The 20,000-nt window shown below is 27.6% G+C and overlaps 7 protein-coding genes across 11 annotated transcripts in view; 2 read left to right on the plus strand and 5 right to left on the minus strand.

Annotated features, from left to right (window-relative positions):
- The window catches only part of Pkn (serine/threonine-protein kinase N), a 78,991-nt gene extending 75,208 nt beyond the window's left edge, over nt 1-3,783 (minus strand). The window contains exon 1 of the mRNA XM_085663422.1: nt 3,327-3,783. Within this exon, the coding sequence (XP_085519548.1) occupies nt 3,327-3,350 (24 nt within the window). The 5' untranslated portion in view covers nt 3,351-3,783. The remainder of the gene's footprint in view (nt 1-3,326) is intronic.
- Nucleotides 3,784-4,086: 303 nt separating this feature from the next.
- On the minus strand, nt 4,087-6,876 carry Cog6 (conserved oligomeric Golgi complex subunit 6). Of its 2 annotated transcripts, none has more exons than XM_035871868.2 (9): nt 6,713-6,876; nt 6,339-6,613; nt 6,125-6,269; nt 5,826-6,037; nt 5,523-5,746; nt 5,059-5,450; nt 4,825-4,986; nt 4,504-4,665; nt 4,087-4,417 (listed from the first exon to the last, which is right to left on the minus strand). In XM_035871868.2, exons 1-9 carry the CDS (start codon nt 6,788-6,790, stop codon nt 4,184-4,186), a joined length of 1,884 nt encoding a protein of 627 aa, XP_035727761.1. In that variant the 5' UTR covers nt 6,791-6,876; the 3' UTR covers nt 4,087-4,183. The 2 variants fall into 2 exon arrangements, with proteins under 2 accessions (XP_035727761.1, XP_035727762.1); XM_035871869.2 differs by having other exon boundaries at nt 6,339-6,656; nt 6,713-6,865.
- Nucleotides 6,877-7,712: 836 nt separating this feature from the next.
- Nucleotides 7,713-9,422, plus strand: Snx16 (sorting nexin 16). 2 transcript variants are annotated; one of them, XM_085663439.1, is made up of 5 exons: nt 7,713-7,929; nt 8,232-8,532; nt 8,615-8,923; nt 9,015-9,142; nt 9,223-9,422. In XM_085663439.1, the coding sequence occupies exons 2-5, from the start codon at nt 8,266-8,268 to the stop codon at nt 9,260-9,262; spliced, it is 744 nt and encodes a 247-aa protein (XP_085519565.1). In that variant the 5' UTR covers nt 7,713-7,929; nt 8,232-8,265; the 3' UTR covers nt 9,263-9,422. The 2 variants fall into 2 exon arrangements, with proteins under 2 accessions (XP_085519565.1, XP_035727774.1); XM_035871881.2 differs by having other exon boundaries at nt 7,715-7,929; nt 8,251-8,532; nt 9,223-9,416.
- A 92-nt stretch (nt 9,423-9,514) lies between these two features.
- LOC118444038 (b(0,+)-type amino acid transporter 1) lies at nt 9,515-17,467 on the minus strand. Its single transcript, XM_035871877.2, has 4 exons — nt 17,038-17,467; nt 13,942-14,061; nt 10,328-11,626; nt 9,515-10,193 (listed from the first exon to the last, which is right to left on the minus strand). Exons 2-4 carry the CDS (start codon nt 14,033-14,035, stop codon nt 10,132-10,134), a joined length of 1,455 nt encoding a protein of 484 aa, XP_035727770.1. The 5' UTR covers nt 14,036-14,061; nt 17,038-17,467; the 3' UTR covers nt 9,515-10,131.
- On the plus strand, nt 15,723-17,515 carry LOC118444040 (ZZ-type zinc finger-containing protein 3-like). Of its 2 annotated transcripts, XM_085663426.1 has the most exons (6): nt 15,726-15,945; nt 16,020-16,406; nt 16,477-16,633; nt 16,713-16,954; nt 17,066-17,191; nt 17,264-17,515. In XM_085663426.1, the coding sequence occupies exons 2-6, from the start codon at nt 16,203-16,205 to the stop codon at nt 17,513-17,515; spliced, it is 981 nt and encodes a 326-aa protein (XP_085519552.1). In that variant the 5' UTR covers nt 15,726-15,945; nt 16,020-16,202. The 2 variants fall into 2 exon arrangements, with proteins under 2 accessions (XP_035727772.1, XP_085519552.1); XM_035871879.2 differs by having other exon boundaries at nt 15,723-16,406.
- Nucleotides 17,516-17,594: 79 nt separating this feature from the next.
- Nucleotides 17,595-19,419, minus strand: LOC118444039 (queuine tRNA-ribosyltransferase accessory subunit 2). Its single transcript, XM_035871878.2, has 6 exons — nt 19,122-19,419; nt 18,852-19,001; nt 18,315-18,773; nt 18,033-18,235; nt 17,825-17,950; nt 17,595-17,744 (listed from the first exon to the last, which is right to left on the minus strand). The coding sequence occupies exons 1-6, from the start codon at nt 19,236-19,238 to the stop codon at nt 17,627-17,629; spliced, it is 1,173 nt and encodes a 390-aa protein (XP_035727771.1). The 5' UTR covers nt 19,239-19,419; the 3' UTR covers nt 17,595-17,626.
- Nucleotides 19,420-19,972: 553 nt separating this feature from the next.
- The window catches only part of LOC146872311 (uncharacterized), a 7,925-nt gene continuing 7,897 nt past the window's right edge, over nt 19,973-20,000 (minus strand). For both annotated transcript variants that reach the window (XM_085663441.1, XM_085663440.1), the window contains one exon: nt 19,973-20,000. This exon is cut by the window's right edge and continues 507 nt beyond it. The gene's annotated coding sequence lies outside the window, so the exon portion shown is untranslated.

The following is a 20,000-nucleotide window of genomic DNA, read 5'->3' on the forward strand; positions in this document are numbered from 1 at the left end:
ATTTATTATAAATTTTTATTTCCAAAAAAAAAAAAGAAAAAAAAGAAACACAAGATGAAGGAGCAAAGTAATTAATATGAAGCTAATAACATATACGCTTATAGGTATGCGCATATGTATTTGTATTTATGTCAAGACAAAATTAATGGTATAATTTATATCTAATATTAATGTATCCTCTAATATGAACTAATCAATTTCGTAATAAAAAAAAAAAGAATGAAATAAAATATATGTCACATGAGATTTATAAATATTTATTTTCATATCAAAAAAAAAAAAAAAAAAAAAAAAAAAAGAAATTTAAACAAAATATACAAGCCATATAAACTTTATTAATGTCCATTTTCATGTCAACAAAACATTTAATGATACGAAACTGATAATATAACTAATAATTCATACTAATTAACCTTCATAAATGAACTAATTAACTTTATAAGAAAGGAAAAAATTAAATGAAATATATAAATTACATACATAGCTATATATATAATATGTATATTATATATTTATATATATATATATATATATATATATAGCTATGTACGTCATTTATATATATACATAGCTATGTTTGTAATTTATATATATATAGCTACGTATGTAATTTATATATATTATATATTTACATATATATATATATATATATATATATATATAAATGTGTGTATGAGTATGTATTTGTGTGTATATATGTATGTATGTGTGTGTATATGTGTGCGTATGTATTTGTGTGTATATGTGTGTATGCGTGCGTGTATGAATGTGTGTGTCTATGTATAACTGGTTAAGATCACTTCAATTGCCCTTTCAACTTTCATAATAATCTCTTAGAACTCAGAGAAGCGTTTCATTAGAATTAAAGTATAACAACGAATAGAAAGAGCTTCGAGAACGAAAATGTTATAGCTAAGCATACGGCCAAGCATTGGCCCGCCGTTTTATTTTTGGCTTGCGTGTCGGTCCGAAGTATTCCGTAGCGATATTGCGAAATCTTTTGGGACAAGTACAAAAAAAAGAAAAAAAAAAGGAAGAAGAAAGATAAAGAAAACCTTCGTTATATAAACCTAACAATTATTTGTGAAACAAAGAACAAGCATGTACCAAAAAAAAAAAAAAAAGAAAAAGAAAAAAAAAAGAAGAAAAGCAAATCTCGAAAACGAGCACATGAAAACTAAAAAAAAGGAGAAACAACAAAAAAACATTCGAATTTGATTAAAAAATATCGGACTGGTGCGAAAACAAAAAAAAAAAAGAAAAACAAAAAGAATCTTCATCGTACTAATCTTACGATTATTTGTAAAATAAAAAACACAAGCAAAAAATCCCAAATACGAATACATAAAAAGAAAACATTTAAATTCGATATTGAAAAATATCGGAGTAGTGACGAGGAAAAAAATGAATCCTCGTTATATAAATCTTCCAATTATTTATAAAACGAAAGGCGCGCGCGCGTGCACACCAAGAAAAAAGATATAAAAAAAAAAAGGAAAATAAGATAAAAACAAATTCACTAACATTATTTGTAGAACAAGAGATAAACACGTGCTTGCGCGCAAGCATAATCGCGCAAAACAAATCCCAAAAACGGACGCATTAAAGGAAAAAAAAAAAAAAAGTAAAAATAAAAGAAGTAAAAATGAAACAAAAATGAAAAATCGTATTTCGACAAAAATAAAGTTTTAATAAAATTCTTCCATAATATGGATGACATATACTATGTATTATAATTCTGGAGTACTATGATAAAAAAAGAAAGAAAGAAATAATAATAATAATAATAATAATAATAATAATAATAAATTAATAATAATCAAAAAATAATAATAATAATAAAATTAAAAAACTAATAATAATACAATAATACAAAAAAAAGAATAATGACAATAATAAACTAATAATAATAAAAAAATAATAATAATAATAAATTAATAATAATAAAAAAAAAATAATAATAATAAAAATAATAAACTAATAATAATACAAAAGAAAAAAATAATGACGATAATAAACTAATAATAATAAAAAAAAATAATAAAAATAATAAACTAATAATAAAAAAAAAATAACAATAATAATAAATTAATAATAATAATAATAATAATAATAATAATAATAATAATAATAATAATAATAATAACAATAATAATAAAAATCGAACGTGCGTTGGAGGAAATGGACCGACGAGAGAATCGAGTACAAAACTAGTACGTGAGTTCTCGGCCGCGATCGGCGCCGATCCGATGACGCTCGAGAGAACACCGAGAGCGGACGTCGCGTTTGACGTGAAAGTTCGGATTCAGAAAACCGGTGTGGTATGTGAACACGTATATGTCCTGTATATATGTCTCTCTCTCTCTCTCTCTCTCTATATATATATATATATATATATATATATACATACATAAATATATACATGTGTGTGTATCTACTGCCTTGGAACTTCCTGCAAAATGAACACACGAGGACACCTTCCCTCTCGAACAAAACGATTTCCTCGTTAAAACGATATTAAAAATAATTATAATCATAATAATAATAATAATTATTATTATTATTATATATACATATACATACATATATACATACATGTATATATATAATGTTGCTTTTCTGTTTCCTTTTTTTTATCTTTTTTTTCTTTTACTTTTTTTTCTTTTTTCTTTTTTTTTCTTTTTTTTTCTTTTTTTTTTTTTTTTTTTTTTTTTTTAAAGAGATCATAAGATCATTCCCAACAAAACAAGGAAAATAGTTAATACCACTTGTCGAGAAAAGCAAAAGAAGCAGGTGTTACCAGAACTCGCTTTGTAAAGTCACTAGAGGGGCTTGCAAGAGTTCGAAGGAATCGACAGAGAAAGAGAGAGAGAGAGAGAGAGAGAAAGAAAGAGGCAGAGAGAGAGAAAGAAAGAGAGAGAGAGAGAGTCAGGTGCAGTCTACCTATACGTGGTTCGAGGTCATTTTAAATTTTTCGTAGGTGGTCATGGATAAACTTAATCGTTTTAAGATCCATATCGATCGATCCAATAACAATACATTCCTATGATTGATATAATCGTACAGGTCTAATGGGCTAGAGTTCTAAAAAAAAAAAAAGAAGCAAAAGGGATTAAAGAAAAAGAAAATATAAGAGAAGAAAAGAAAGTAAGATGGTTGGATGGAAAAAAAGGTTGGAAGTTGAGAAAAAAGATATTGGAAGAACGATAAATAATATTATTTTTCATTCTCGAGATATTAATTCTTAACATTACGATAAAAACTTTATAAACGAATGAAAGTAATAGATTAAATTTAATGAAATAGAAAATAATGTTTAAACTCACCTGATAATAACTTGATTCCGCCATCTTGGCCACTATAATGCTCCACTCACTCACTCACTTACTCCTTTCTTCTATCTATCCGTCTATCTTTTCGCACAAAACTATACAGTTGTTCATCGTTGGTTTTACGGCCGGCGCATTATCATCTGTTTCGTTCACCTTTTACACACGGACGAACGATACATGTTTTCTCATTCGTAATTTATCGAATAACCTATGAAATTTACCGATCGTACGCGACGCGATGTTACCTCTACCGAGTCGAACGAACGATAGACGCGACGGAGCCGTGGTGAACGAAATAGAAAGAGAAGAGAGCGAATAAGAGAGAAAGAATCAGAGAGAGAGAGAGAGAGAGAGAAAGATAGATAGATAGTGAGAAAGATAGAGTGAGTGAGTGTGAGAGAAAGAGAAAGAAAGAGAGAAACACGTAACAAATGCGTTCCCACCGGCGACAGAGCGGTGACTGGACGGAGAACGTCGAACCAATCGCGAAACGAGTCGCGCGCCACGCTATCCCCACCATCGACCTTGTATATACACAAAAGAGCCAATAAAAGCCTTGCAACTCGAAACGAACCGAAAGTATTGTCCAATGGGAAAAGAAAGAAAAAAGAAAAAGAAAAAGGAAAAGAAAAAAGAAAATACGAATATCGAAATGGATTTTAAAAATGTTTCACATCTAAATACATATTATATGATTTGTTTAAATTTGTTAATAATAATTTCTCTTAAATTTTATATATATATATATATATGTATATGAATGTATATGTACGTAAATGTTTAAATAATAATTACAAGTCGTCGCGTTCATGTACATCTTTATTAAGCATATTCATTTTCCAAGCTCGAAATCATTGAGAAACTAATATTTGTAAAAGTTCTTCGGGTGTTCTAGTAAATAGACCGTTAGGATTTTTATATAAATTTTTTGTATCGTGACAAGCTTCGTAAAGCTGTTTGTAAATAGCTCCGATTACTTCGAACGAACGTTTCTTCGTAACCTCACAATGATTGTTACTCTGAAGTAGATTTATTTGTGGTAATAATAATACATCTGGCATTACTAAAAATGCTTCCAATTTGTTCTGTATAAAATAAAAAATATGTAAGATTGAAAATATTATATTAACAAAGATTTTAAAATTTAAAGATAATAAACTTTATTTATTACCGTGAATTCTTTTACACTTAACGGATCCATTCCAGGGATATCAGATAGCGGCCCTTGTTCATGTCCTTGTAAAATAGTATATATTGATCCGAGATTTAAATTTGCAACCAAAGAACTAGCTTGTTCCGATGTAAGGGTATCAATTTGTGCATCGGACTGAGCCTATATTATTCGATAAAATGAAATAATTAATACGTGGGAAATAATATTAGGTTGGAAACTATGAAATGGGCATTTTTGTTTAGTTTATTTTCATTCAACGCCCGTTTCATAGTTTCCAACATAACAATATATTATTTAAATTATAATTAATCGTTTTACCTGTAATCGTTCCAATCTTTGATCCATATATTCATACAATCCTAATGTCGATTGTATTTGATGCATACAATTAAGAAGATAAACAGCCATGTCAACTGTTGGTAGTCTAGAAGCTGTTTCATTAACTTCTTGTAATAATGGATCAATGATACACGATACTATCTATAAAGATATATTTTATTACTACACAATTTTATATATTATTTGAATGCAATTATACTTATGCAATTATACTTGAAGCATATCCTTTTCTCTATCTTCTGCTATACTAGCTACAGATAAAATTTCATTCAATAGATATAATAATCTTGAAACCGATGGTGCTGGTACTAAATCATTTCCCGGTGGTTCAGCTCTTTCTCCAAGAGCTGTTCTTGTTTCTCTTTGTAATCTACTGAGAAAGCTCTTTTCGCTTAATACTAATAAATCATATAACGTTGAATCGAGAACACTATCTGGTATAACTTGTTGAATTATAGCACGATAAAATCTTATAAGAGTTGTAACCGAATATAATACAGTAGCTGGAGCTTCCACAGAAACTATATGTTCTATTCTTGATTGTAATGGATGACAAAGTCCTTCAGTAATATTACTTAAACATTGCTTAATTTGATCAGATACATCTACAATAAATATTAATAATAATTGCATATAATAATGCATTAAGAATATTATTATTTTTAATAATTTCTTACCAGTTTTATCACAATCTTTAACTAAAATCAATATGTTCTCCTTTTCTATTGGAATTGCTTGATGCAACCAAGCAAGCATATCACCAACATATCTTTTATGATCATGAGCATGCATTTCTATGGGATTTGGTGTTCCACCAATTGGTTCACCTAATGTCAATGCATCTATGAAAGATCCTACGAGTGCTGTTCTTCTATTAGCACAATATTCATCTAAAATATATCTGATAAAAAAATTCTTAATAAATAATTTCCAAAGGAGAATTAATATAACAAAATATAAATATAAATAGTTAAACGTACTTGAATAAAACAGGTCTATCTTGCAATTTACCCATAGCTTTAACAAGTAAAAATGCCAATTGTTCATCTTCTATATATTTACATTGATTCTGTGTCCATCTATATAACCTTTCCAAGGCAGCTTCTTGAAGAAGCGTCATTCTTTGCATTATATCTAATGCCAATGTTTGATATCCAGATTGCATCAATATTCTACAGTTGCTATGTATTTCCTTAAGTTTCAATATGATTATTTAAATAAATTAAATATACTTTATGAATTTAATCTTATCTGATTAAAAAAAAAATATATATATTACCTGTACTCGATTAAGAATAGTAAAAAATTCTTCCGTTATTGGCGATTCTCTATGTGACCCATGTAAACTCGTTATCTCTGATTGAGATAATTGAAAACTCTTAATAAATGCACTTGCAACTTCTTGTTGCATGGACAATATTTGACTAAAATTTCATACTAACATTATAAATCTTTTATAATATTAATTATATACAATTAATGAATAAAATTACCTTTCATTTTGAAGTTTCGTTGTCTGTTCAATGAGTTGTGAAGTTTTAGTTTTTGTAACTTGTAATCGATTTGTCATACACTGAACTGAATTATTCATCGCTAAAACATCTTGATATATATTATCTAAACAAATTTTGACTTCCCTAAACGCAGATAAAAAATCTTCGTTAATGGCAAGACTTCTTCTCTCAATTTTACTTCTTAAATTACGACGAGCATTTAATGTGTTTTCCGTAAAAAATGTTGATAGTTCTTTCAAAGCTTCCAATGTATCCTAAAAAAAAGAAAAAAAAAAAAAATAGGAAATAGTGATAAACCTACAAAAATAAGATTCATTTAAATGTACATAAATAAATCATGTTTTTTAACATACCTTGTCATGTTCTACTCTTGATTCGAGTAATTTATTAACCCGTCTAACTAAAGCCGAATTAGTATTTTTTTCGCTCATTGCAATTAATTATTTTCGTAATAATGAAAACACATACTCTTTAACTTATGACGGATTATATGGTATACGTCACATAAGTGTGATAAAAAAAATGATTTTTATATATATATATATATATTTACATATACTTTTCTTTTTGTGTAGGAGATGTCACTAGTTTCGCTTGATTGACGCGCCTCCTATGTAGATTGTACGTAAATGCATTAAAACTATATTGCCAATTAGATCGTGAAAGAGACCGAAAATATTGCAGACGAAATATCATTTTTTCTATCTGACAGAAAATTTCATTGTTACGCGTAGGCTTGAGAATTTTTTCAATAAAAGAAAGTGCGGATATTAACTAATGTTTTAAAACATATTATTTGTAGGTTAAAGCAATAAAAAAAGTTGATTAATTTAATATATTTCTTTAAAATTTCAGACATTTTTTCTATACTAATTATTATTTTTTTTTTTATTATTTTATTTATATGTTGTATATATATTACACTCATATTTCAATTTTTATTTAACCGCCTGCGCATAATGTCTTGCGCACAACGAACAAAGTAACTTTGTATATGTTCATATATATACGTATATATATATATTTATATAAACGTATACACTTTTTTGTTTCAAAGTTAGCACAATTTAATATAGATTATAATTAAACAATATAACAATAACGATATGTAAAAGTAGAATTATTAAAATAAAAACATTAACTACAAAATCGTCTACGTTTCTCCTTTAAAAAGAACGAATCTGATTGGTTAATTTCAAACAGTCGATTGGAATCATTTGAAAGACAGATGTAACAATCTAAATCATTATTAAAATGAAATTTCCCTAACTTATGCTAAATATAGAGAATTTTTATTACTATTATTGCAACTACAAAGAGAGAAAAAAAATGTATCAAATATTCGGACATTGCACTCTCTTGCATGTTTACAATTTAATGGATATCTGTTACTGTTTAGTAATCTTTGGTGTATGACGTAAATATCGTATTTTAATTAATTGACTCCTCATATCACTCATGTATCTTTCATACCAAGAAAATGAATTCCAAAAAATTCATGAAAGTTGATAAAATATCATATTTATAGGTCATTGTACCTTTCGTTGTGATTTTGATTAACATAAGCGAGGTTAGTATCGTTTAATTATCAGAATTGTTACGTGTTTTCTGTGATGGAGTATTTTCGATATTACAATTTAATGGAGTTAGTAAAAAAGCTTGTCTATTACTTTGTTTTATTTAGATTATTTATTGCTTAATAATTAGTCTTGTAAAATAAAGTATATATTGATTATGTATAATATAATGCTATTAAGTTATTCCTTAATTTTTTGCTTATTTATATTAATTTAATTACTTTTGATTTTAGTTTACTTTTTTTTTATTTCTTTTTTTTCTTTTTTTTTTTTTTTTTTTTTATTTGTTTTTAAGTATGCATGGTTTTATTTAGTTTGTTGGTGGTAAAATGTCTACTTCAGAGACTGGTGTGGGATGTATTAGCGAAGTTACACTTGCTATTAGTAAAGCAAGGACTTCTCAAGCAGGATCCATAAGGGTACTCGACAGTCCTGATTCGGATGGATCTGGCCGTTCGAACTCGTTTTCCATACAACGATTTAATTATCCTAATGAGAATACAAATTCTAACATTCTTCCACCCCCCTTAACAAACAATGATTTAAGAATACCTATTGTCGGATATGAAGTTATGGAAGAGAGAGCTAGATTTACAGTTAGTATATAATATATATATTTATATTAAAATATAACAATTGAATTTTAATTTGAAAAACATTTATTATAATTTTATTTAGGTATACAAACTTCGTATAGAATTGAAGAATGGTGATTGTTGGTTTGTATTTAGAAGATATACAGATTTTGTACGCTTATTTGCTCAATTGAGAAGACAAAAACTTCCAATCTCACATTTGTCTTTACCACAAAAAAAATGGCTTGGAGACAATTTTGCACCTAGTTTTTTAGAAGAAAGGATACGTGGTCTACAAGCATTTGTTAATGGGATATTAAGTAATCCAATTCTCATAGGTAGTGCTTGTGTTAGACAATTTTTTTGTCTCGACGAACCACCCGCGTTATCTGATACCGCAGAAGAATCTAGGGTAAATAAAATATCTTCTATATTCAAATAATAAACTCTATTTTGTGATATAAAGGATAATAGTTATGGAAAAACAAATGTTTCCTTTTTAGGCAATTTTTGAAGCAATGGAAGATACAATATATCATTTAAGACAACAACTTAGAGAACGGGATAATGCTCTGGCAGCAGAATCCGCACTTTGCAATGAATTACAAAAGAATCTACATCAGATGTTAAGGTATGGAAGTTTTTTTAATGAGATTCTAAGATTTTAAACGTTTCTTCATCTTTGATTTTACTCATTTATAAATGTTTCAGCGAAAGACAGATCTGTCCTAAATGTGGCGCAAATCAATAAATTCCTCTAAAAAAAAATTAGATGGATTTTATTATATATTTATTTGAATGTTACGGAGAGATATCTATCTAAGGGATATGCTGTTTAAGGATTTACGTAGATCATTAAAATCCTTCCAGCAAATGTAAAATTTGTAATTTCGTTGTGTATTCATAACTATTTAAGATTACAAGTAATTGAATATAGAAGAAATTTTTTAAGTATTTCAAATGTTAATATTTATAAAGATATTTGCACATATTTTATAATATTTATACGGATCGTTCTAGTGAGTGAATTGTAATTTTTTTTTATTAAATCTTTATTATTTATCATTAGAATAAGATTTAAAAGACAATATAGTATGTAAGAATGTTTTTTTTTTTCCACGTGAGTCATTATACACAAATTGATGTTTAGTATATAATATACATTGAAAATTGTTAAAAATAAATTGAATATAAAAATTTTCATATCATATTCCAATGGTTTTGAAGATCAAACATCAATAATCTCTTTAATAATATTTTCTATACTTGTGATTTGATATAAAAAAAAAAAAAATCGACATATATGTAATAATCCCACTATTAAAATCATATATACATACACACACACACACACACACACACACACATACATATGTATCTTATATTTAATAACGAAATTGCGTTATGAGATCAAAATGAGTAATAATGCAATATTCGAATATTTAAATTTATTGATATAAAAAAAAAAAAAAAAAAAAAAAAAAAAGAAAAAAAATGGGTGTGTTAGTGATAAGCAGTATTTATCGACAAAAAATTTATAATTTATCCTAGAATCTTCAACCACTTTAAAATGATAAGTAGCTGTTGCCAAGTTATGTACATTGGCTACAATATAAAAGCTCAGTCTTCTTTATCTGGAGCAACAACTAAACTCAATGCTTGAATCAGGTACGTAGATTTAGCTGCAAAAGAAAAGAAAAGAAAAGAAAAAAAAGAAAGAAAAAAAGAAAAAAAAATTCTCGATTTGTTTAATTTACTTTATAACAAATAAAAAGAAAAATAATAAAAAAAAAAATAATAAAGAAAAGAAACTTACCTAACAAAGAGCTTTTTTTCTTATTGTACACGTAGACGTGATAAACGAATATACCACACAAAATGAATCCAACGGCGAACAAATATTTGAATGATGGTTCGTAAATGATAGGAATGATTGCTAGAAAAATAGCAATTAATAATACCAACCATGGTATAAAAATAGGTACCGCATATGGTCTAGATGCATTAGGTTTAGTCCTTCTCATAATAATAAGGGCTATCATCGCGAAACCATAAAAAACCCAGGTAAGAAAACTTGCGAATTCTATTAAAGCGGTAATGTCTCCTAATAAGAGACATATCAATGTGAGTATTCCTTGAAACGCTACAGCTATCGCTGGCGTTAATTTCTCCATGTGTACATAACTGAATATGCGTGGTACATGACCTTCTCTTCCCGCGACGTAACACAATCGTGATACACTGAATTGTATACTAAGACCACATCCAAATGTAGAGAAAGCAACACCAAGTGGTATAGCGAAGGCTAACCAACTTGGAAGTACTCTTTTGGACCATAAAACGGCAACGGCAGGTGCACTTATCATTTCAGGTATCGTTAATGTAGCCATATACATTAAATTCATTGACACATATAAAATGGTAATCGTTGGTACAGCTATTAATATACTCCTGAGAATATTGATCTCTGGCTTTTGAATTTCTTCTGTTATTATAGCAGCCGATGACCAACCATCGTATGCCCAAAGACCATTATAAAAGGCCAATGCTATGTTACCGGCGGATGTTGTTGTACCACGAAAAGGATCCTTTAATAGATCCAAATGGCCAGTACTTAACCAGTATATACCACCTCCTATTACAAGAATACAAGCTGCTACTTTACATATCGTCAATGAATTTTGCACTTTAACGTAAAGTTTAACACTCGTTAGATTCGTAAATGTAATCAGGCCAAGTGCCAGCATGGCGATTAATTTTTTCAATCGGTCCATCGAATCCATTGGCAAATCGTCAAGGTAATAAGAGAATGGTTGTACACCATATTCAGCGAACGTTAATATTACAACAGCAACTTCGGCCGGTCTTAGAAGTATAACGTATACCCAGGAACAAATGAATGCTGGTATTTGTCCAGCGTAATGGTGAAGAGGAGCATAAGCTTCGATGAAGTAAGCATATTCCGCACCGGAACGTGGTACAACCGTACTCAATTCCGCAAATGCCAAAGCACCCAATAGTGACAGGAAACCGCAGGTTATCCAAATGATTAAACAAAATCCTACGGATCCGGATCTTTCCAAAGCGTTGGCCGGTGATACAAATATTCCAGAACCTGAGTAATGAGAAAATGCGAATATTTTTATTTTTCTTGATCGACGAAGGAAAGGAAAAGATAAAAATAAAAGGAAAATAAATGGAAAAAAAAAAAATAAGAAGAAAAAAGAAATATTTTCGTTGCAATCTGTGCATCTGTGCGAAAGAAAATAAGAAAAGGAACAAAAAAAGAAAAAAACAAAAAAAGAAAGAAAAGAATAAAAATAAAAAATCAACAAATAACTCCTGTCTCTATTATTGTTCCAATCGTTTGTAACGCGTGGGTCAGTTATTAACCCCAATTGAACCTTTGGTTCATATATTCGTTCAAAGGGATAACGACACCGTTATTAAATGACATTGTTATTTCGTTAATCATTCTCCTGTTATATCATGGAAAAGAAGAGAGAGAAAAAAATTGGTGGGAAAGAAGAAGAGAAGAGAGACAAGCGCGAAAAGAGAGAGAGAGAAAAAAAAATAAGAATAAAAAGAACAAACAAATGATTACAAGAAGTACAAATACGTTTTCAACGAGATAAGATTAGAAAAAAAATTTACGATCGGATTTCAACTTAATTATTTTCTTTATTTCATAATCGTGTTACTTATGTGACATTATTAGATCAAATGTATTTAAAGATATATCACGAATTGATTTCTTTAATGTCTCTTTTAAAATATTGTCTCCTTAATCTCGAATAAAGATTACGGTACATTTTTTTTTCTTTCCTTTTATCTTGTTTTATTTTTTTGTTTTGATTTTTTTTTGTTTGTTTTTTTTTTTTTTTTTTTTTTTTTTTTTTTTTTTTTTTTTTTTTTTATTATTGATTAAAAATAAAAAGAATTACCATTCTGAGTTTCTCTTAACCCCCTCCCCCTTCCCCTCACTTCTCTCCGTCATTCTTCATGGTTCAGTACTTTACATCGCCAAGTCCCAATAATTTCGAAATTGTTATAATAAAATGAATTTTCTCTCGATAAGATAAGAGAAATAAAAAAGCAGATAAAAGAAAAACGTAAGGAAAGAAAAATAAAAAACAAGGAGAAAATAAAAAGAAAAAAGTAAAAGAAAAAAAAACAAGAAAAATAATAAACAAAAATAAATTGTTATCGTTATAAATTTGAAATATTTTCTCTTTGAATCATTTTATTCTTCAATTTGACCTTCGGACAAAATGCTGACTGAATTAATAAACATCTAAATACATTAGAATATTTTCTTAAATTCGACATTAATATGATTTACATTTAATATAAGATCAAAAGATATTCTCTCGTATTATATATCTTATTAATATAAAGTACTATTAGTATTAAGGATAAATAACATTGAAGTATAAGCTATTACCTTATTATACTTAACTATCGTCTTGTAAATTTAATCAAACGTAACGTTAATGTAAAATAAACGATTTGAAATCGTACGTAATTATTATATTACGACCGTCATTGTGAAAAAAAAGAATGAGAGCGAAAGAGAGAGAGAGAGAGGAAGAGAGAGAGAGAGAGAGAAAGAGAAAGAGAGAAAAGAAGAGAGAGTACATGTATTCAAAGGCAAATGGTCTATCAGCTTGCGATTACGAGTTATCATTTAAGTAATATGTACTTGCGAGCTCATAAACACGTATAATAATTGTCTCATTTCGTAATATAACATTTATCATATTAATTACCTATATATTGAACATGAATAAAAAGCATATAAAAAAATAACAGATATGTATGCATGTGTATATACGTGTATATATATATATATATAATGATCGGAAAAAAATACTTAAAATCATTTATATAATGTCGCAATTAAAAATGATGATTAAAATAATATAATTTAAATATGTCATATCGAATATTTTTAGCGTTCAACTCTCTCTCTCTCTTTCTCTCTTTATCTATCTCTCTCTATCTCTCTCTATCTCTATCTTTTTTTCGTCAATTTTATATTTGCAATAAGGATATACATGATATAATTCTTTCACGTGACACATAATACAAAGAGACCGATAAATTTTGATAAATTATGTATTTCTGTAATCGACTTTCACACATATACATATATATATATATATATAAATATATATATACACATATATATATATATATATATATATCACTCATAATACGCGTGTTTCTTGTTAAATGTTTGTTGATACATTCATTTAAAGTTACATTCCGATGATATACATATACATATGCATGCACACACACATACACACACACGCACACATTCAGATAAATATTTAAGTTATGCGTAAGAGAATAAAAAAAAAAAAAAAGAAAAGGGAGATAGAAAAGAAGGAGAAGAGAATAAAAAAAGATGTTTTTTCTTTTTACCGATCATAACAGCAAGAATTATACTGACGGCACTGAAAAGTCCAAGCTCTCGTTTCAAAGCGACCTTCTCGTTGCCTTTCTCGTCTTTAGCCATTTTCCTTTCAAATCGTTGACGTTGCACTTAAAGCGAAAATAACGTTTTATTAACACGAATTTAATGTCATCGATATCAACTGGCAAAATGAAAGACGAACTAGGAAAAAAATGTAAAGTAATAAATCAATTTAACATTCGTATAAACAGCACTGTTGACAAATCTCACGTTCAGTCATATACAATGCAAGAATTATAATCCGATTTGTGTGACTTAAGAAATAGCGATTGAAAAAGAATTAAGACAAAAGAATTAAGTAAAGGAAAAAAGAAGAAAAGAAAAAGAAGCAAAATAAGAAAAAAAAAGAAAAAAGAAAAAGAAAAAAATAAAAAAGAAAAAAAAAGAAGGAAAAATCCGAAGAAAAGGATTGATACAGAAATTAAGAATAATTTCACGTTCCACTATCGCGGATCCAGCGAAATTATTAATTCGCCGTAGAAGGAAGGAAGGAAGGAAGGAAGGAAGGAAGAAGGAAAAAAAAAAGGGAAAAAAAGATAACTGTCGCGCGTTTTTTGAACGATAAAGAGCTTTTTTTAGATGTAACTCTCTTAGAACTCGTGATGTTATCGCGAAGAGATCCAGAACGAGACTAATACGTGCCAGAGCGGGTCAGCTTGACGGTTATTTTTCTGCATCATGTCTTTCTTGGATCCATCGTACGATAAGAGACGACTCTTTTTTTACGCTACCTTTTAACTCTGTTAATGTCTTAATATCTATCCTTTTAACGATCGATAACAAATGTAGTACATAATAAAACGGAAGTTTTTATTTATTCTTCTTATTTCTTGTAAATTCAATAATAAAGCCCGTAACACTTAATGTGTTTTTCTTTTAGATAGGATTTATATTATTTTTAATGAATGTTAAAAACAAAATGAAATAAGAAAAAGAAAAGAGGAAAATGGATAAGAAAATCAATATATAGATCTTTGCCCCCTTTCATGAATTATCGTGATCTTACAAATAAAAGAAATAAATAAGAAATGTTTTTTAAACGAAATAAATTGTTAGAGATTGTTTTTCTTGTCTAATCAGTTAATATTCTGTGTCTGTCTTTTTTGTCAGTTACCGTTTCAAAATATTGAGATAAGATAATAACTTGCTGTTAGTTTATGATTAAGAAATTTATGGTGGAACGAAAAAAAAAAAATACTATTATTGAAAGTTATAAGTGCATTATATCTATTTGTTTGATTTTTTTCTTTTGAGATATTGAACGTCGAAATTTAAGCGGGGGGAAAAAAATTATTTCGTTTTTTAAATATATTTTGATACATATGTGTATATATATATATATATATATATATATATATTTTACATATATAATATTTTATTATTTTATAAAATATTATAAAATATTATTTTATATTTTACATATACAATTATTTATTGATAATATGTATATATATAATAATCGATAATACACATACTACGATATATATATATATATATATATATATATATATTTATTAATTTATTATCAATTTAATATCTAAATTTGTTATCAATATAGCATTGTTATTTTATCTAAGTTTTTGAAAATGATACTTCATAAGATAGTTCATCAAGATAACACGATTACTTTATGATCACTGAGACTTCAATTTAATCTAAAGATTACATTTTACGAGTATTTGTACAATAAAATATTAAAAAGATAATACATTAAAAATAATAGTGATATATAAATTTTTTTTCTTTCTTCTTCATTATACCAATTCTACGACAATGTGCATGAAAGATTCTTTTAGTTCTTTTAATTTCATTGAATGAAAATGACCGTGAATAGGCACTTACGAGAACGTACTAGTTGACTCTGATTGGTCAAAAATGGCGGGTACATTATTCTTTAAGATTCAGTGATCTAAGATCTTGTCAGCTGATCGCACGCGGTCGAAGAATTTTAGGTTAGAATAGAAACGTGCTTTGTATATATTCTATTGTATTAACGTTATCATTTATATATTTTTAAATAATGGAGGAAGAAGAAGAAGAAAAGTGTCAGGATGACGAGGAAAGAGAATTTTATTTTGAATCAGATCATTTGGCATTAAAGGGTAATAAGAATTATACTGCTCTTTTAAAAACCATTGTTATATTGGAAGCACAAAGGACACAGGCTATTGAAGATCTAGATAAACTTTTAGCAGCTCGTTCTAAAGCCATGAAGGATCCAATATCTTTTGTAGCACAATTACAGAGTGGCGATTTGCCAGAATTACCAAGTCCGCAAAAGATTGCTGATATTCCTTATATTGATTGGGCACAATACAACATAGCACTGCCTGACACACGTATGAGGCCACAAACAAGACATGGACATATACTTCCACAAACACAAATTAAAACTGATCAAGAAAATGGAAAGGTTATAATCCTTTTAATAAAATGCATTATGATATTTCAATTCTTATGATACGATTTAATTATGTTTTTAGATTTTAGTAAGAGGACGTGCTTTTGATGAGAGCAAACCAGAGACATTTAATCAATTGTGGACTATAGAAGAGCAAAGACGTTTAGAAGAATTATTGATTGAGTATCCACCAGAAGAGGTTGAAATGAGACGATGGACTAAAATTGCTAATGCTTTAGGTTATTTGATAAATAAGGATATGTTCCTTTTTACGTATTATATTTATGTGATTTCTTAACATATGTACTCTCTTTATAGGCAATCGAACTCCAAAACAAGTGTCCAGTAGAGTACAAAAATACTTTATTAAATTATTAAGAGCTGGCTTACCGATACCAGGCAGAGGACCAAAAGTAAAATTTGACGTTAAGAAGGGTTTTAATCATCGTCATCAACGAAATAATTATATGCTATTTAAACGTTCAACATTTTTCCCACATCAAGATTTATCTTTTGTTACAAATGAAGAAAGTAAAGAACAGCCAATTATTGAAGAATCCGTTAGTACTTTATTACAAAGGTTTTTCTTTTCTTTTTTTTTGTTTTTATCTTATCTTAAGTTAATATTTATTATCTATATTACCTTTAAAATTTTCATTTCATTTTTATAGGAGGATGATATTGGAAATATTTGCACAGATGATAATTCGGAATTGAGACAGATAGAACTAGTAAGACAAGTTAAGACAGAAAAAGAGCATGAGTCATATCCTGTGTACAAACACGTTGGATATAAGGTAAATAAACTTTGTTTTGTATAAAGCTAATCTATGTTTGTATCAATCTCTAAATTTAAATCTATATTGTAGTGTGTAGTATGTGGAGAGGAACCATTGAAGGGTACAAGATGGCATTGTTTAGAATGTCAAAATGGGATAGATTTATGTGGTGATTGTGCCGTGGCTCAAATAGAAGCTGAAAATCCTACACACGATCCACTGCACAAATTAATTCCAATAAAACAATCCCAATATAGTCAAAGCTATGATTTAGATTATTTTCCACAAAATTTTAATAATTCTTCTTATAATTATCTCGATCCTAATTTTTTACCTGAATAAAACATAACATAATATACATATAAAATTTTTGCAATATTACAAAGTCAATACACGAACTGTTTTATATGAAACATCAAATGATTTATTAAAATAATCATTATTAAATACATGTTATGAATTTTCTTTTGGAAATTTGGAATTTATTTTATCTCGAAATTGACTGAATGTATCATCTTTTATACTTTGTCGTATGTCATTGAAGAACTTTAGATAGTAATGCGTATTGTGTCTAAAACAATAAAAAAAATACAAATTTGAGATATAATATTGAATAAATAAAAACATGATTTTTAAGAATGAAATACATACATCATTAATAATATCATTCCCAATAATTCTTTGGTAACATGTAGATGATGTAAATATGCTCTAGTATGATTTTTACATGTCAAGCAATCGCAATATTGACATATTGGAGAGAAATCATCTGCATACCTGTTTGAATGAAAATATTTAATTGAATAATGAAATGACATTTGTGTTATTTTTTTTTTTTCTTCATTTTTCTAAAATTTACCTTTTTTCGCCGATCGTTAATATATGACTTGTATTCTTGCAACTATCATGATCACATAGAAATGTTAAAGCTTCCGAACGCTCAGTAATAATGTAAGGATACGTTGAATCGAAAATATCTATGCCTAAATTTATTAATTCTAATATTACTAATGGATTCCAGCATCCTAATGATACGCGTAATTTATCCTCAGGTAATAATTTCTAAAGAAAATAAAATATATTAAATTTGAAACGATGATGCAACATAATCAAAATAAATAATTGTATAAATCTGACTTACAATTGTATGTTGTATAACATTTTCAATTTGTTCCCATTTAATATTTTTAACATCTGGCCCATTATCATGTAGACCATCTATCACATAACCGGCCAATGGTTTATTTTTCAAATATTCCACTGATTCTTCTCTAACTTTTAAATTATAACCACCTTCAACTGCTCCTAATATACTTTTAAATTTCAGTTTATTCGAAGCGGCATGCCTTTTTAAACATTGCTCTGTTAAAGCCTTACTTCTATCTGTTGCTTTAGATATGCGTTTTTCAGAACTATGCATATTTCCATCACATAGTGCAACATAAAGATCAGGTTCAAATGTTTCTACTAAGTCCATATATTTATCTGCAGTAAATAAAACTTTTCCTGTTCTAGACCATACAGATATACTGTCAGCCTGTTGAAATTCTGATGGAGTTACTTCAGTAGGATCTTTTATTGATAAAAAATTTATATACTCCTAAAATATTATTAACTTTGAATTTATAGAGTAATGTATGAACTCATAGAGTTTATTTATTATTCTATATAGCATTACCTTCATACTAACAAATTCTGCAAAAGAAATATTCAATTCCTTCATACTATCTTCCATTTTTAATGTAGAAGGAAGTGAGATAGATAATAAATGTTGTTGTTTCGTTACCATTTGAAATACATCTTTGGTTAAATGTGGTACGCTGCCTCTCTGAGAATAATATAAAATAATATAATATAAATAATATTATTTACAGTTTATCGTTTAGTTTATCAAAAGACATATATATATATATATATATATATATATATATATATATATATACAATACCTTTGTATATATTAGAAGAAGTGGTGTTTCATAAATAATATTAGGCAATCTTTCAAATTCCGTAAGTATACCAATACGTGGAGTACAATGTGTTAATGAGTCAAGAATGAATTTCATAGTTACTTATCAATTGTAAACATAATATAATATACAAAAATTATATTTAAATATTATATATAAATATATTAATTTAAATTAATATGTTCAATCAAAACTAATACTGTTTACATAGCCATAAATTATCTAACATAACCTTACTTAAACGGAGTCATGCCATGAAAGCAAAGTTAACCACTTAAAATTTCATTTTATTTATGATGTCACATAATATAAGTGGCAACACTATAGCCATCTATTAATATGACGGGAACTATTCTCGAAACTTTAGCACGATTACTCTGGCCAATGAGAAATGTCGAATTTATATTCGGCTACCATGATTGGTCGTAATGCGTGTGTCCAGCTTGGAATCTTCCAATAAGAAAGCTAATTGGTTGTTCCTTATTTATTCAAAAACACATTTAAATTTCAAATTAATTTAAAATTCATACAAGAAAGTATTGAACAAATAATTTACAGGTTGGAAAATATGTTTTATTATTATCAATAACGCCGATACGCATGTTGAGTATTTATTTATTGTTAAAAGTACAAATACTTAACAATACTTAACAAAAATGTTATTTGGCGGCCAATGGCGTTAAGTAATAACTTTTAAGAATTATAAAATAAAGGAATGTTTATAGAAACAATGTTCGTTAATTAATATAAATAGTAAGAAATAATTAACATAAGATTAAAAATAGATAAACGATATTTGATACATAATAATCATTAATAATTATTATAATTAATAAACATAATAAATAATCATTATAC

Source organism: Vespa mandarinia, chromosome 21 (assembly GCF_050613455.1).
Source record: "Vespa mandarinia isolate Hongniang chromosome 21, ASM5061345v1, whole genome shotgun sequence".
Lineage (NCBI taxonomy): Eukaryota > Metazoa > Arthropoda > Insecta > Hymenoptera > Vespidae > Vespa > Vespa mandarinia.